This window comes from Clarias gariepinus, chromosome 14 (assembly GCF_024256425.1).
Source record: "Clarias gariepinus isolate MV-2021 ecotype Netherlands chromosome 14, CGAR_prim_01v2, whole genome shotgun sequence".
Lineage (NCBI taxonomy): Eukaryota > Metazoa > Chordata > Actinopteri > Siluriformes > Clariidae > Clarias > Clarias gariepinus.
The window spans coordinates 29,890,417-29,903,625 of NC_071113.1; the positions used below are offsets into that span (position 1 = coordinate 29,890,417).

General features: G+C 40.4%; 1 protein-coding gene across 1 annotated transcript; it reads left to right on the plus strand.

Moving 5' to 3' along the window:
- Positions 1 to 2,321: 2,321 nt before the first annotated feature.
- On the plus strand, positions 2,322 to 11,578 carry mmp21 (matrix metallopeptidase 21). The gene is made up of 7 exons (XM_053512315.1): positions 2,322 to 2,474; positions 3,831 to 4,548; positions 6,635 to 6,774; positions 7,906 to 8,047; positions 10,638 to 10,895; positions 10,984 to 11,156; positions 11,270 to 11,578. Exons 1-7 carry the CDS (start codon positions 2,328 to 2,330, stop codon positions 11,576 to 11,578), a joined length of 1,887 nt encoding a protein of 628 aa, XP_053368290.1. The 5' UTR covers positions 2,322 to 2,327.
- The last annotated feature ends 1,631 nt before the right edge of the window (positions 11,579 to 13,209 follow it).

Sequence of the window (13,209 nt, forward strand, 5' to 3'; positions counted from 1 at the left end):
AAAACAATCAACAACAGGTGGATCCCAGAATCCTGTTGTTCCACAGCATACTGTACTTTAATGCATTATACTGTAGTTTTCTACTCCTTCTTAATGTGCTAATAAACTGGTTCCTACTAAAAACTTTACCATATCAACAATACTCATTTTTTGAATCTGTTCATGTATATTGTTAAATAATTGCATATTTACAAAGTCCTGTAATTATAATTATTATAATTTTATTTATTTTTTTCAAATAATTGACAAAATGACAAAATGTAACATGGACCCATCCCAAAGTAAACCTGATAATATGATATCTGAAAACTTATTGCATGTTAACTGCTTAAGTAGATTCTCCTAGTTATTATTACAACCCGGACTGTACGAGTTCAGGCATTAAATGTTACATACGTATATGGAAGCGTTTAAGAAAAAAAAGGCTTTATTCATTATTTATGATCTCATAATCATTATTTACTGTCCTATAGTTATGAGATATGGATATAATTGTGAGATAGTAAGTTAGAATTAGGACACATTTATCTTATAATCAAGTAAGTTGTGTTTCTGTAAGACAAAAATTAATGCATATTAAATCAGGCATCATGAGTCTTGTTAGAAGTGATATTGAAACATCTAAATCTTCTCATTATTATGATCTATTCGATGGCAGAAACTTAAGCACTTTTGTAGGTTGCTCTGGATTAGAGTGCCCGCCAAATAACTAAATGTAAATGCAATTACTTACAGAAAAGTGTAACTAATAACTAAGATTTTATTTAATACGTCTAAATTTAAATCAATATAAAGTTAAAAAGGTAAATTAAAAAAACTAAAATCCCACTTTTCGACATATAGCCAGCTAGATAACATTAGTGATAGTCTTTTCTACATGGTAGAAGGTAGGATTAGAAGAAGAGACGCCATGTGCTTGGATAGAGTGGTCAGGAGATCTGGATCGGTGGTTGGTTTGAAGCTGGATGCCCTCAAGGAAGTGGTGAAGAGAAGGACATTAAAAAAAGTAAAAGTCTTTGGAAGACTTCTCTCACAAAGCCGTTCAACTGACAGACTAAAATGAAGTCCTTTGTCCCCTTTTAGCCATTCTGCTTTTCAGCGCCTCTCTACGGGGGCATGGGAGTGTGGACTGGGAGATCTAGGCTTAAGGCTGCAGTGGTCAGGACCTACCAAAAGTGATCCAAAGAAGAAAAAACTGAACTGGTGACAGGGTCATGGCCGGCCAAGGATCACTGATGGATATGGGGACATGCTGTAGTTCTAATTGCTGAAAAGGTTCATGCTGGTTTCTTTAAAAAGGTGTCAGAACACATACTCTAGGTCATTGCTGTTTTGGTGGCAAAAGGTGGGACCTGCTCAGTATAAAGCAGGTGGTGGTCATGATGTTATGACTGATCGGTGTATGCCCACTTACTCACTCACACATTAATCCTCTATACTGCTGTATCCTGTGTACAGGGTCGGGGTGCCTGGAGCCTATTCCAGGTGATTTAGGGCACGAGGGCCAGGGGTACAGCTTGGAGTAGGGGTGTAACATGGAAGATCTAGATTTTTCACATTACACGTTAATATTAATATGTTTGTTTTCAATAAAATAAGTTTATTTTCATTTCTAGTGTAAAAACACTGTATATCACTGGGCCGTTTTACATTTAACATTTACTGTACATTAAAAAAACAACATTATTGTCGTTTAGACATTATTTGGATTTTATTTAGCTACAGATTGTTAATGACGCGGGTCGTCACGTGACCTTCTCGCGCCTGACTGAGAAGAGCGTAAAGTCATAAAAATAAAAAAAAGTGCGCGTGCTGTTAGCGCTAAGTCAACGCACCTGGGGTTGACCAGGAGAGTGCACGCGCAGGTGCGCTCACGTATAGGCGCGAGGCGCGTGGCGCTCGGTCACGAGCGGGAAAGACTAATAATAATAATAATAATAAATGAAGAATGAAAGAAACAATAATTAAAGTGTGCTTTGTTTTTAATATATGTTTTTTTATGGGAATGTTTTTTTTAACATATAAACTCGTCTTTATATACATTACATCCGATTTTATTTGAGTCAGTATTTTTAAACAGTTATTAAATCGGGAGTTTTCACACCTGGCCGTTAGAGTGAGGACGTTATGACCGTTACTGTTTAAATTTCTTTTAAACGAACTTCAAAGACTCCCCGTTGCCTATAAAAGCGGCTCCTCTAACGGCTCCCGCGCCATTGCTGAGTTATTCAGCCTAGAGTGAACCTCATGTCTGATTATAACGAATAAACTTATATACTTATTATATGGTTATTAAACGCTGTTAAACAGACCTACTGAAAGCAGCGATGCCGTCTCAGCTGGCTGTTTGTGTCCTGGTGGCGGTCCTGGGCTGGACTGTTCCTGAGAGACTGTTCCACACTCGGGATCACTCGGATGTAGAAATGTCGTCCTCTCACCTGGCCGAGCTGATCACTGACACCGACACTGCTCAGGTGAGAGAGAGACACACACACACACACACACACACACAACTCTACACTCATCCACAGGAGCCATCTCTAAAGGCTAAACTAAACAAAAACAGGACCTCACTGGAGTGGAGAAGTAAATCAAATTTCCTTCATTTTTTTTTAAACCAGCTCAAGTCATCATGACTGTTGTTCAATCATTGTTGTGATGTTATTCTGTACAGAGTCTGATAAATTTGTGTTTGATGTTTTTTTTTCATTAAAGCTACAGCGAGTTCCTCAACTCATTCGCCATGAATGTCGAGTAGTATTTTCTAAACCAAAATTATGATTAATTCTTCTTTGGTAAGATGTTGAGACAATTATTATACCACCAAAAAGTGCAGTGGTAAGTACGGCGTTGGACCAGTCGAATGCAGGCAAAGGGTCGTATCATTTCTGATTCACTTAAATTTGTGGTCATTCACTGGTTAAAATGGTGATTTTGAAATTAACTACATTAACTATATTCATAGAGACTCCACGAAGGGCCAGGGGGCCAGGGGTAGCTCAGTGATTAAGGCATTGGACTACGGTTTGGAAGATCCGAGCTTCAAATCCCACAACCACCAAGTTGCCCTTGAGCAAGGCCCTTAACCTTCATCTGCTTAGAGGTATAATGCGATAAAAAAAATATATGGATAAGAGCGCTGCCAAATGCCTGAATATAAATACTCTGACAGTTGCCCCTGGAAGAGGGAGGTCACAGTGCTAAGCACTACACCACTGTGTAGAACCACACTGACTCCAAAATGTTCTTTTTTTATTTTTTTTACAATCAGTGATTGCATTTGAAGTGGGTATTGACTTGCATATATGTTTGCATCCAAGCAGAGAATTCCTTTGTTCAAACATGGGTTACCTCCATCAAGTCCAGCCAGGTGCTTCCAAACAGAAGCTACAGTACCTCTGTCCAGCCTCAAGTGCTTCATTTGTCCAGTCAAAAACTCTGAATTCTCCCATCCAGCCTAGGGTTAAAGTTTTTCCTGGTGTTCCCTGATGGGGTCAATCCAGCCAGTGGTCTCCTTCTGTCCTGCTTGAGATTTCTTCCATTGAACCTGTCCATGTACTGCCCAGTCTGAGGTTGTCTTTGTCTTGTTGTCCCACAGTATCTGGGCCACCTTCTGTCCACCCTGAAGCCTCTCCGTCCACCCTGGGGCTTCTTCTATTTTGTGTGGGGAGAGTACATTGTTGGTGTGCAGGCCTGAAGATGCCTATTACTGAAAATGTTGTTCTTTTGTAAAGTCATTGTGCTCATTGGTTCTGGTTCATTTTTGCATGTTTATGTACACTTGTAAGCATTTATTTATGGGGTTTTTTGTTTTTCCATTCCATCTTTAGCACTTTCTCTTCAAGTATGGGTTCATGAAGCCAGTCAATTGGGAAAGCACCCAAAGCCCTGATGCAGACACTCTAACTGATGATGATGATGATGTCTTCTCAGAGGACACAGTGTCTATCGTTCAGGAGGGGACTTCCTCGGCCCGCACAGGACGCCCCAAACATTCCCCAGAATCACCCGACTTTGTCAGAGCTCTGCTGGAGTTTCAGCGCGTGTCTGGTTTACCTGTTACAGGTGTGTTTGATGACGCCACCAAAGTGGCCATGAACAAACCAAGATGCGGCGTCCCTGACAAGGAAGAGGACCAGACTGAGACCATGGAGACCACCATGGCTGCAAAGGACCTGAATAAATCCTCTGAGGTTTTTAACACCACAGCGACACCACAGAGTAACGACACAGACGTTGATGCAGTTCAGAACAGCACCTCTGTCCAGGCGGAGACGAAAAAACAGCGCCACCTACAGATACTGATGCGTAAAAGTGGCAGGAGGAAAAGAAGCACCAGTACGTTGTGGGGACATGCTGCGTTCTCCAAGAGCATCCTGACATGGCGTCTGATTGGTGAAGGCTACAGCAGTCAGCTCTCGGTGGATGAGCAGCGCTACATCTTCAGGTTGGCGTTTAGGATGTGGAGCGAAGTCTCGCCTCTGCAGTTCGTAGAGGATCTGCATTCACCGCTGGAAGAGATCGACATCAGACTGGGCTTCGGAACAGGTGTTACTCTTCATTCTGGTTATTGTGTATTTCTGACATTTAACAAGAGAATGATGTAATACAAACGCTAATTATAAGCAATAAAAAAATTTTAGCACAGTAAAAAAAAAGTAAAACATTTTCTGAATAAAAACATTATTTATGAATCAAAAAGTTTTCGCAGTGGCAGTGGTAGCCATCATCATCATGGTAACGTGTTCATGTGTTGTAATACCACCATTGGCAGTTAGAGGCACTCTCCGTACCGATCCCCATTAAGCACATCAGCTATTTTTGGACATTGATATTCAATTTGGACTTGCTTAAGCGGTATTCTAGTATAAATCAATAATCATGTGTCACAAGTTATAGTTGAAGTTAAACATAATGTGATAAAAAAAACAATTGTAGGAAAAGTGATCTGGTCCAATGTGACAACATTGTGACTATTGTCTTCTGTTACTGTACGTATAAACATAACACACCATGCAGTAGCCAGACGGTGTTCTGACGACAGTTAAAAAATGCAAATGCCTCTCTTATGCAAATGTCAAATATTATTTTATATTATCTTCAGGATGGAGACTAGCTACTGCACTAGAGCGCAGTCAAGACTTTTAACATGATCTTGCATTGAGGGCACACGTTAAACCCACTACATAATGGTAAATATGATTTTAACGAAACTGTAAAATGTAGTGTGTCAGCTTTTTTTTTTAAACAGTTTTACACTTGGGCTCAGTGGTAGGTTTCTCGTCTAGCATGCGGAAGCCCCGGGTTCAATTCCCACCCTAGGTTCAAATCCCAGCCACTGGATGAAGCATCGGTCCCAAGCCTGGGTAAAATATAGGAGGGTTGCATCTAGAAGGTCATCTGGCAGAAAAAAACCTGAACTTCAAGATGTACACTTTTATTCAATATGTATTTTTACAAATTGTCTTGCTTAAAGTCATAAACTAATTGACTAATCCCACAATTCCGTCCCATTTGTAGTTATTTGCTGGACCTCTGTATTCATAGAATTTTATGCAATAAAAAATATATACAGTCTATATATATATATATATATATATATATATAATGAAAATAGAGCCTCAGCATTCACATTCACAGTTTCCGAAAAGTGTCATATAATTTCAATACTTTTTAATACTATTAATTTTAATCAGTATCAGAATATCCATATTAACACGCATTGTTCGTGTTCATTACAGAACACAAAAAGAGTCATGCTGAAGAACAGAATTAAAATGGGTCATTTTGACCTGAACAGAAGACGAGGGGGCAAATTAACATTCTAACGAGGCTATTAATGAAGCAGCAGGGACTATTAGCATGGCCTCATTTGCATAATTCAAGCTGGTGTCTTGCAGCGTTTATTAATTATTAGCACCATTTGCATGGAGGGGTGAAATATTCCTTTACACAGCGCCAGAAGGAGAAGTACTGTATAAACGTGGAAGACTAATATTTTGTAATTTTGTGAAGTGCAATATACTTTAATATGAGATAATTTTAAAGGTGTTGTGTAACACTAACACATAAAAGACTATTCATATTTGCATAATTGTAATATTACTTTGAATTAGAATTGATTAGAGCTGGAACATATACTTTATATAAACAAAATGATTCAGTTGTTCTTTTGGTGAAATTTTATGTATTATACATACTGTACAAGTTTATTTGTATACACTTGAACACGGTCAGTCTAAAGTCAGACACTTTTTTCCACTCCATAAGTACAGTGGAAGTCTCTAAAGCTCGATATAGATTCAGATGCGTGTGTTAAAGATGTCTACGGGGTTTTGTTCCATCCTGATTTTACTGCACTAATTATCCTCCCTTTGTTCAGGAAGAGAGCTCATTACTGAAATATAATTAAACAGCAACGCACTGAATACCTGCATTGTTATCTTTGACTACCCCGACTATAGATTAGTGTCAGGCTGCACGCAGAGAGAGAGAGATATTCTACTGCACTATAGCAGCTGTCGAGTCTGCCATGCTGCAATAACAGCTTACTTCATACACTTATAATCATATCATCAGATAGATAGAGAAGGAGGGTGTACAGTAGATCACAGCATTGTTCTCTTCCTCTCAGGTCGACACTTCGGATGCTCTCAGAGGTTCGATGGTGCTGGAAGGGAGTTCGCTCACGCCTGGTTTCTTGGTGACATCCATTTTGATGATGATGAACATTTCACAGCCCCCAACACAGGAAATGGAATCAGCCTCCTTAAGGTAAGACTTTAAATCTAAATTTAGCCCTAGGCATGGCTTATGTGGCCTTAATTAATTCCCTGCAAATGAGGCGTGGCCTATTAACCATTAAGCTGCTATAAAGGAGGCGTGGCTTATTCACCAGACTGTAGCAGTAATGTAGTTTGTGTGACTTTTTTATTAAGCCCCAGGAGAGAACATGTGGCCAACAGTATGTGACATTTAGGAAGTGTGACCTAATCCCCGATCAGTCCCAGTAATTTACCCCATTTAACCCACATAAGAAAGGCGTGGCCTATTTCCCAAGAAGGTGTGGCAGAGGTGCCAGTTATCTTCACTGAAGAAGGCGTATGTTGTGTTCCATCAATTCTGAAAGAAAGGAGGTGTGGCATTCAGTCCCTTTAAAAAGGGTGTGACCTATACTCCCTAGCCCTAGATGTGGCCTAATGACCCATTAAGCCTTAATGAGATTTGAGGTTTGGCATCACCATCCAAAAATGGGTGTTTGTCATTTCACCCTAATGAAGGAGGTGTGGCCTATAGGGCATTGAGCCCCAATGACGGAGGTGTGGCCTATATGGCGTTGAGCCCTAATGACGGAGGTGTGGCCTATATGGCACTGAGCCCTAATGACGGAGGTGCGGCACATCTGTCACCCCCAAAAATGGGTATGGTAACAGCAAAGGAGGTGTGGCCTACATGCCACTCAGCTACTACTAAAAAAGGGCATGGCTTATGTTAATTATGTTATCAATTCCTGGTGAAGGAGGTGTGGCCTATGTGCCAGTTAACCTGTGGCCTAATTGCTAATCATTCCCTGTGAAGGTTGGCCTTTTTACTAATCAGTTTGAATAACAGTACAAGTAATTCAGTCACAATCAGTCACAATAATGTAGAGGAACATGGTCTATGTTCTATTAACTTCCAAATCATAAAGAAGGAAACAGATCTACAAAGGGGTGTCCATGAAATACAACTGTAAGTCGCTCTGGATAAGGGTGTCTGCCAAATGCCTGACTGTACATTCACACACAGTGTGGGGTTATAACACCAATGTGTGAACAAATAGGACCAGAGGAGTCCTCCACTAATGGAACAGAAATCTCTAATATTCGCAGGGCTTTTATTGGATTTCCGGCCCATGTTTTTCAGGTAGCTGTGCATGAGATCGGCCACGTGCTGGGCCTTCCTCACATTTACCGCTCAGGATCCATCATGCAGCCGAGCTATCGGCCCCAGGACGACGGCTTTGAGCTCGACTGGCTCGACAGGAAGGCCATTCAGAACCTTTACGGTAAATACAATTGACTGTGTACTGGAGTGTGACCAGTTTGTGTGTGTGTGTGTGTGTGTGTGTGTGTGTGAGAGAGAGAGAGAGAGACCTAGAGCACAAACCCCATCAAAGCTTAGTAAACAGTTTATCTAGCTTATCGCCATTTACATGTGATTGCATGTGATTAAAGGAAGCCCAGAGCTGTAATATTGTTGTTTCTGTCAGACATTAGTGCTTATTTGCTGCACGAAGGTTACAGGACGGTGATGTGGAGCAGGAAAAGAGCAAGATTTTCTTTTGCACTCACAATTTTAAAATAAAATTCGATATAGTATTGGAAAGTCCAGTGTAGAATTAGTGGAGCTGTTGGGTCAAAGTCCCAGAATTCAACGCAGCTACTGTATAAAACTGAGCAAGTTGGCCATTTGCACTAAGACTTGGTCATGAAAGTTTTCGGTAATCAGTTTCAATATCAGTTCTGATCAGTTTCAATAACCAACATTGTATTAAAAAATTAAAGCTATCTATTTTTAGATGAAAGCACTTCCATTATTTTGTGATTAATTAAAAAAATAAAAGCTCTGAGCATTTCCAGATTCTTCAGATCGCAATCAGTATAATTAATGTTCGTATTGTTATATATACAGTATATCAAGTCTAAAGTGGCTCACAGATCGCAGTTATGAATCTCTCCAGATGACAATTCATTAAGGATAATGATCGCTTTGCTGCAGAAAAGGCAAGCGTGACGCATCACGTTCTGCCCAAGCGAGTCCCAGCAGAGCCGCCGCTGTCACATCCATCAGCGTTGTAATGGGATGTGTTTTGGGAGGTTCATTACCGCTGACTGGCCCTCATGTCGCTGAGCATTTCGGTTCCTGAACGTAAAAACTCAGCTATAAAAAGTGCTCTAACGGCTTGTAAATAAAATCTGTCATTTTTCTGTCTAGTCAGAGTCGGCTGGTAATGAGAAGGAACAGTAAAGTGCAGGTACCGCTCTATTCTGAGACATTGTACGGTGGTTATATTTACAGAATAAATATAGTTCACTGTTACAGGTGAGTGTGTGTCAAGTTGATACATCAATCTCAACGTTTGACAGAAATTACTGAGGAACCGCAGTGAACCTAAAGTGATGTACAGCAGATTGAGAAAGCTTATGTTGTACTGTACTCAGACTGTTGAAGAAGAAAATGCAAATGACAGGTTGACATTAATTGGCATTTCTATGGCAACAGTTCATCCATAGGAACTTATAAGTTTTTATTTCACAATGCTGTAAATGTTGATATGGTGATGTTTTTGTATAACTAGATGTATATTTAACAATAAAGGAAGAATTCTTCACTGTCAGTAACAGTACAAGTTTTCCACCTGCACGAGTTACAACATTTGTTCAGTGTACTGTATATATACACAGGGTGTTCAAGTCAAACCGGGACTTGTGATGAAGTTTATGGTGAATCAATGAAGGCGTGAAAGTGATTGACATTCACAAAAATACCTCATGCGTGGGACGGTGATGAGACTCTTAGCCACAGTGAAACATTTGAACGGTGCGAACGAATCCAAAGTCCTGCTTTGACTTGAACACCCCTCGTATAACACCTCAAACACAAAAAAAATGTTAAATCATGAATATTTAAACAACTATATTTATTTAATGAAAGCAATTTGTATAGCATAAAAAATAATCAATCATTGACAAATAAACTGAATTATTTTTATTTTATATTTATCTTCAATCTTTTCCAAAAGGCATATTTGGTCACATGACTAGAGCTCATTGTAGTATTCGAATTAGAAACAATTTTGACCCATGAAGCTGAAAAGAAAGAGACGCAAACAAACAGTAGCAAACAGATTCAGGAAAGAAGAGACAGATAGTGACACCGAACACTTTTTAAATGAATTAGACTTCATATACTATTAGTGTGATCATGTGATGCCTTTGCATACGTTAATATCCATTAATACTTCCAGTTTTGTAAGACTATGTCCTGCACGTTTAATGCAAAGAATTAACAATTCATTTATAATTAACTGTTTAAACTGTATGTTCACATCCTTTTCTTTTTCTTTTTTTGTACCGTTACAATCCCCAAAAGCTTAATTGCTTTTAATTCATACATGAATATACTGTACTGGAGGGTCAAATGTTACTAAAGCTGCTATAACGTAAGTGGTACAGTAAAACCTGTTCTTGAGCATTTCCATGACATTCAACGTAACTGTGAATGAAAATGATCGATTTTACTACGGTTATAGTAGCAGCTCGTGCTGTTAGGACATCTATAAGCATCTGAGTTACATAATCAAAACAAGTTCATTTATTAATAGTGTTCTATAATTTTTTGATTAACTTTAATTTCGTGTCATTTTACCAGTGAAGATTGTCGAAAGCAACTTTACAGGAAATAAGAATTCAGTTTTTCACAAGAATAATAAAGATAATAATAATAATTTATAGTTCTATCAATTTGATTTAAAAAACGATATATGTATAGGTTCCATGTTTAATCTGGTTCTTGAATCGGATTATGTTTGAGGCTCCGCGCCGATGTCCCTGCTCACTCTCTCCGTTTCGTTCCCTTGGTTCGGTCCCGTTCAGGAGGGTGCGGGGGACGGTTCAGCACCGTGTTCGACTGGATCAGGAAGGAGAGAACGACGTACGGCGAAGTGGTCATTCGCTTCAACACCTACTTCATGCGCAACGGTTGGTACTGGCTCTACGAGAACCGCAGCAACAGAACACGTTATGGAGATCCAGTCTCCGTGCAAGTGGGATGGCACGGACTCCCCGTGTCCGGCGTGGACGCCTACGTGCACGTGTGGAGCCGCAACACGGACGCAGTGTATTTCTTCAAAGGTAGATTCGAAAGTTATTACAGTGCGGTGTATTTATTGTGCTTCATTATAAGACTGTGAGGATGTTGACCGGATGTGTTGTGGTGTAGGAACGCAGTATTGGAAATACGACAGCGAGAACGATCAGGTAGTCACTGAAGACGCAGACGGCCAGCGATACCCTCGTCTCATCTCCGAGGGCTTCCCCGGCGTGCCGAGCCCCATCGACACGGCCTACTACGACCGGAGAGACGCTCACATCTACTTTTTCAGGGGTTCCATGGTAAGAACTAGGAACTACAGTGTAATTCTGACCACTACCACTAAAAACACAGCCTTTTTTAAATATATATATATATAAATATATAAAATTTACCTCCCCCTCCCCCCTCTCAGGTTTATAGGTTCAGCGTCCAAGCTAACAAGCTAGCTGCTAAAACTCCTCAGAAAATGACCGAGCTGTTTCCTGCGCTCTCCCCCGGCGACCATCCTACGAGCAACCTGGATGCCGCTTATTTCTCGTACACCCACAACGCCCTCTTCCTGATCAAGGGCGCCTCCTACTGGAAGGTGGTGGGAAGGAGGGAGCGCAAGGTGAAGCGCTCGCTGCCCTACAACAGCCTGCTGCCGAGGCGAGAGGTGCAGCAGCAGTGGTTCGACATCTGTGACGTCCACGCCAGCGCTCTGAAAACTAACCGCCGGTGACCAAAGAGAGTCAGACTGGTACTTACACTCCAGTAAGGTACAGCAGCTTTGGGTTGTCCTGGTAAAAAAGCACGTAACCCTGGTGGAACCTCACCGGATGAGTAGAACATACAAACACCATGGAGAATTTCTTCACCAGCTGAAAAACGTCTCCATTTTTCACCACCTAGCGATTTGGATTGTTTCAGTTCCTACGATTCAACATTGACTCCCAGTGCGTGGTCCAATGGTCACCTTAACACTGACGTTTAATTCTGATTACCTGAAACAACTGATCTAGTTCCTTATTTCAGAGCTTTTTATCTCTCATTACCTTATTTATAAACAGTATAATGATCTAATGATCATGAAGGGGATCTAGTCAGGGACACGAGATGGCTTTTCCAAACATGTGGAAATATCTCGGAGCGAGGTCAGGACTTTACGGGGGACATGGCGATGACTCCCAGCCGAGTTCCTGTAATGTGCAGGTGGTGTTGGTGAATGAGTGTGTGTGTACAGTTCACACAGACAGAATCGAGTTTTAATAATAACCCAGTCTTGATAAGAACCAGACTTGTCAGAGAACAGAGAGATTTATTTTTTTATATTTAATGAGACCATACACACTGTAGACTGTGGAACCAGAAGAAACAGACTTTCCGTTTAATCAGCAAATCAAGAGGAACTTATTCAAACACGAGTATCTTTATATGAATTTGTAGTTTAAACCCGAATCAGACTTTATCTAATTAACATGACTTGGACGTGTTTTGACACGTTTGCTAATTTGACCCAGCCGCTCTGATCTGAAGGTTTTAGAGAATATAAGTGTGTGTGTGTGTGTGTGTGTGTGTGTCTGTGAAAAACTGAGGTATAGAGAGCTTTCGAGATTGTTCAATTTAATGCACTGTTTCCTTATTTATAATCCTATTTATCTCTGTAAGACAAAAACAGAATCCTTACTTCCTGTTGACTGTTTTTTTAATTAATAATTGATTATTTTTTTGTACAAGGACAATAAAATGACAGCTCTATAAAGAGAATATTTATATATAGAGAGAATACAGGCGAATACATATCAAGTTAGTGGTTTCTGTGTGTGTGTGTGTGTGTGTGTGTGTGTGTGTGTGTGTGTGTTTTTCTAGGCAATTAAAGCGTTTAAAGCGAAGCGAGGCTGCAGGCGCACATCGATCATGCCGTCGGTGTGTGTTCAATTCAAGTGTTTGTTCTATTCATTCACTCTGTTGGCCGAAGCAGATTAAACTCCTGCTGGTGAATGACCTTCCCTTGTTCTTTACACACACACACACACACACACACACACACACACATACACACATCACTGACCAGTGCAAATACAAACTAACATTGTTAGACAAACATCCAGAGCACTACACGTTAGCGTGTCCATCAAAAACAAACGCAATGTGACGAGTTTCATCTGTTAGTGTCTCAGTGTCTCAGCGTCTCGCTGAAGTGAAGTGATCACTAATGTTCTGGTTCCTCTGGTTTCACTCCTCATCTCCATTAAAGGATCCCTATTATGCAAACTTCTCCTGTCAGTCATTTATGGTTAGACATTCAGCTAGGTCTCCTTGCTTTTTGTCCTTTTTTTCCATTTTAAACTAAAGTCAGTTAGATTTTTCCCC

Bases quoted from the DNA above. Each gene is read 5' to 3' on its own strand.
- mmp21 (XM_053512315.1), top strand. From the start codon at position 2,328: ATGCCGTCTCAGCTGGCTGTTTGTGTCCTGGTGGCGGTCCTGGGCTGG. The intron at 2,475-3,830 runs GTGAGAGAGAGA...TTCCATCTTTAG, and splicing joins CTGACACCGACACTGCTCAG to CACTTTCTCTTCAAGTATGG. The intron at 10,896-10,983 runs GTAGATTCGAAA...GTTGTGGTGTAG, and splicing joins CGCAGTGTATTTCTTCAAAG to GAACGCAGTATTGGAAATAC.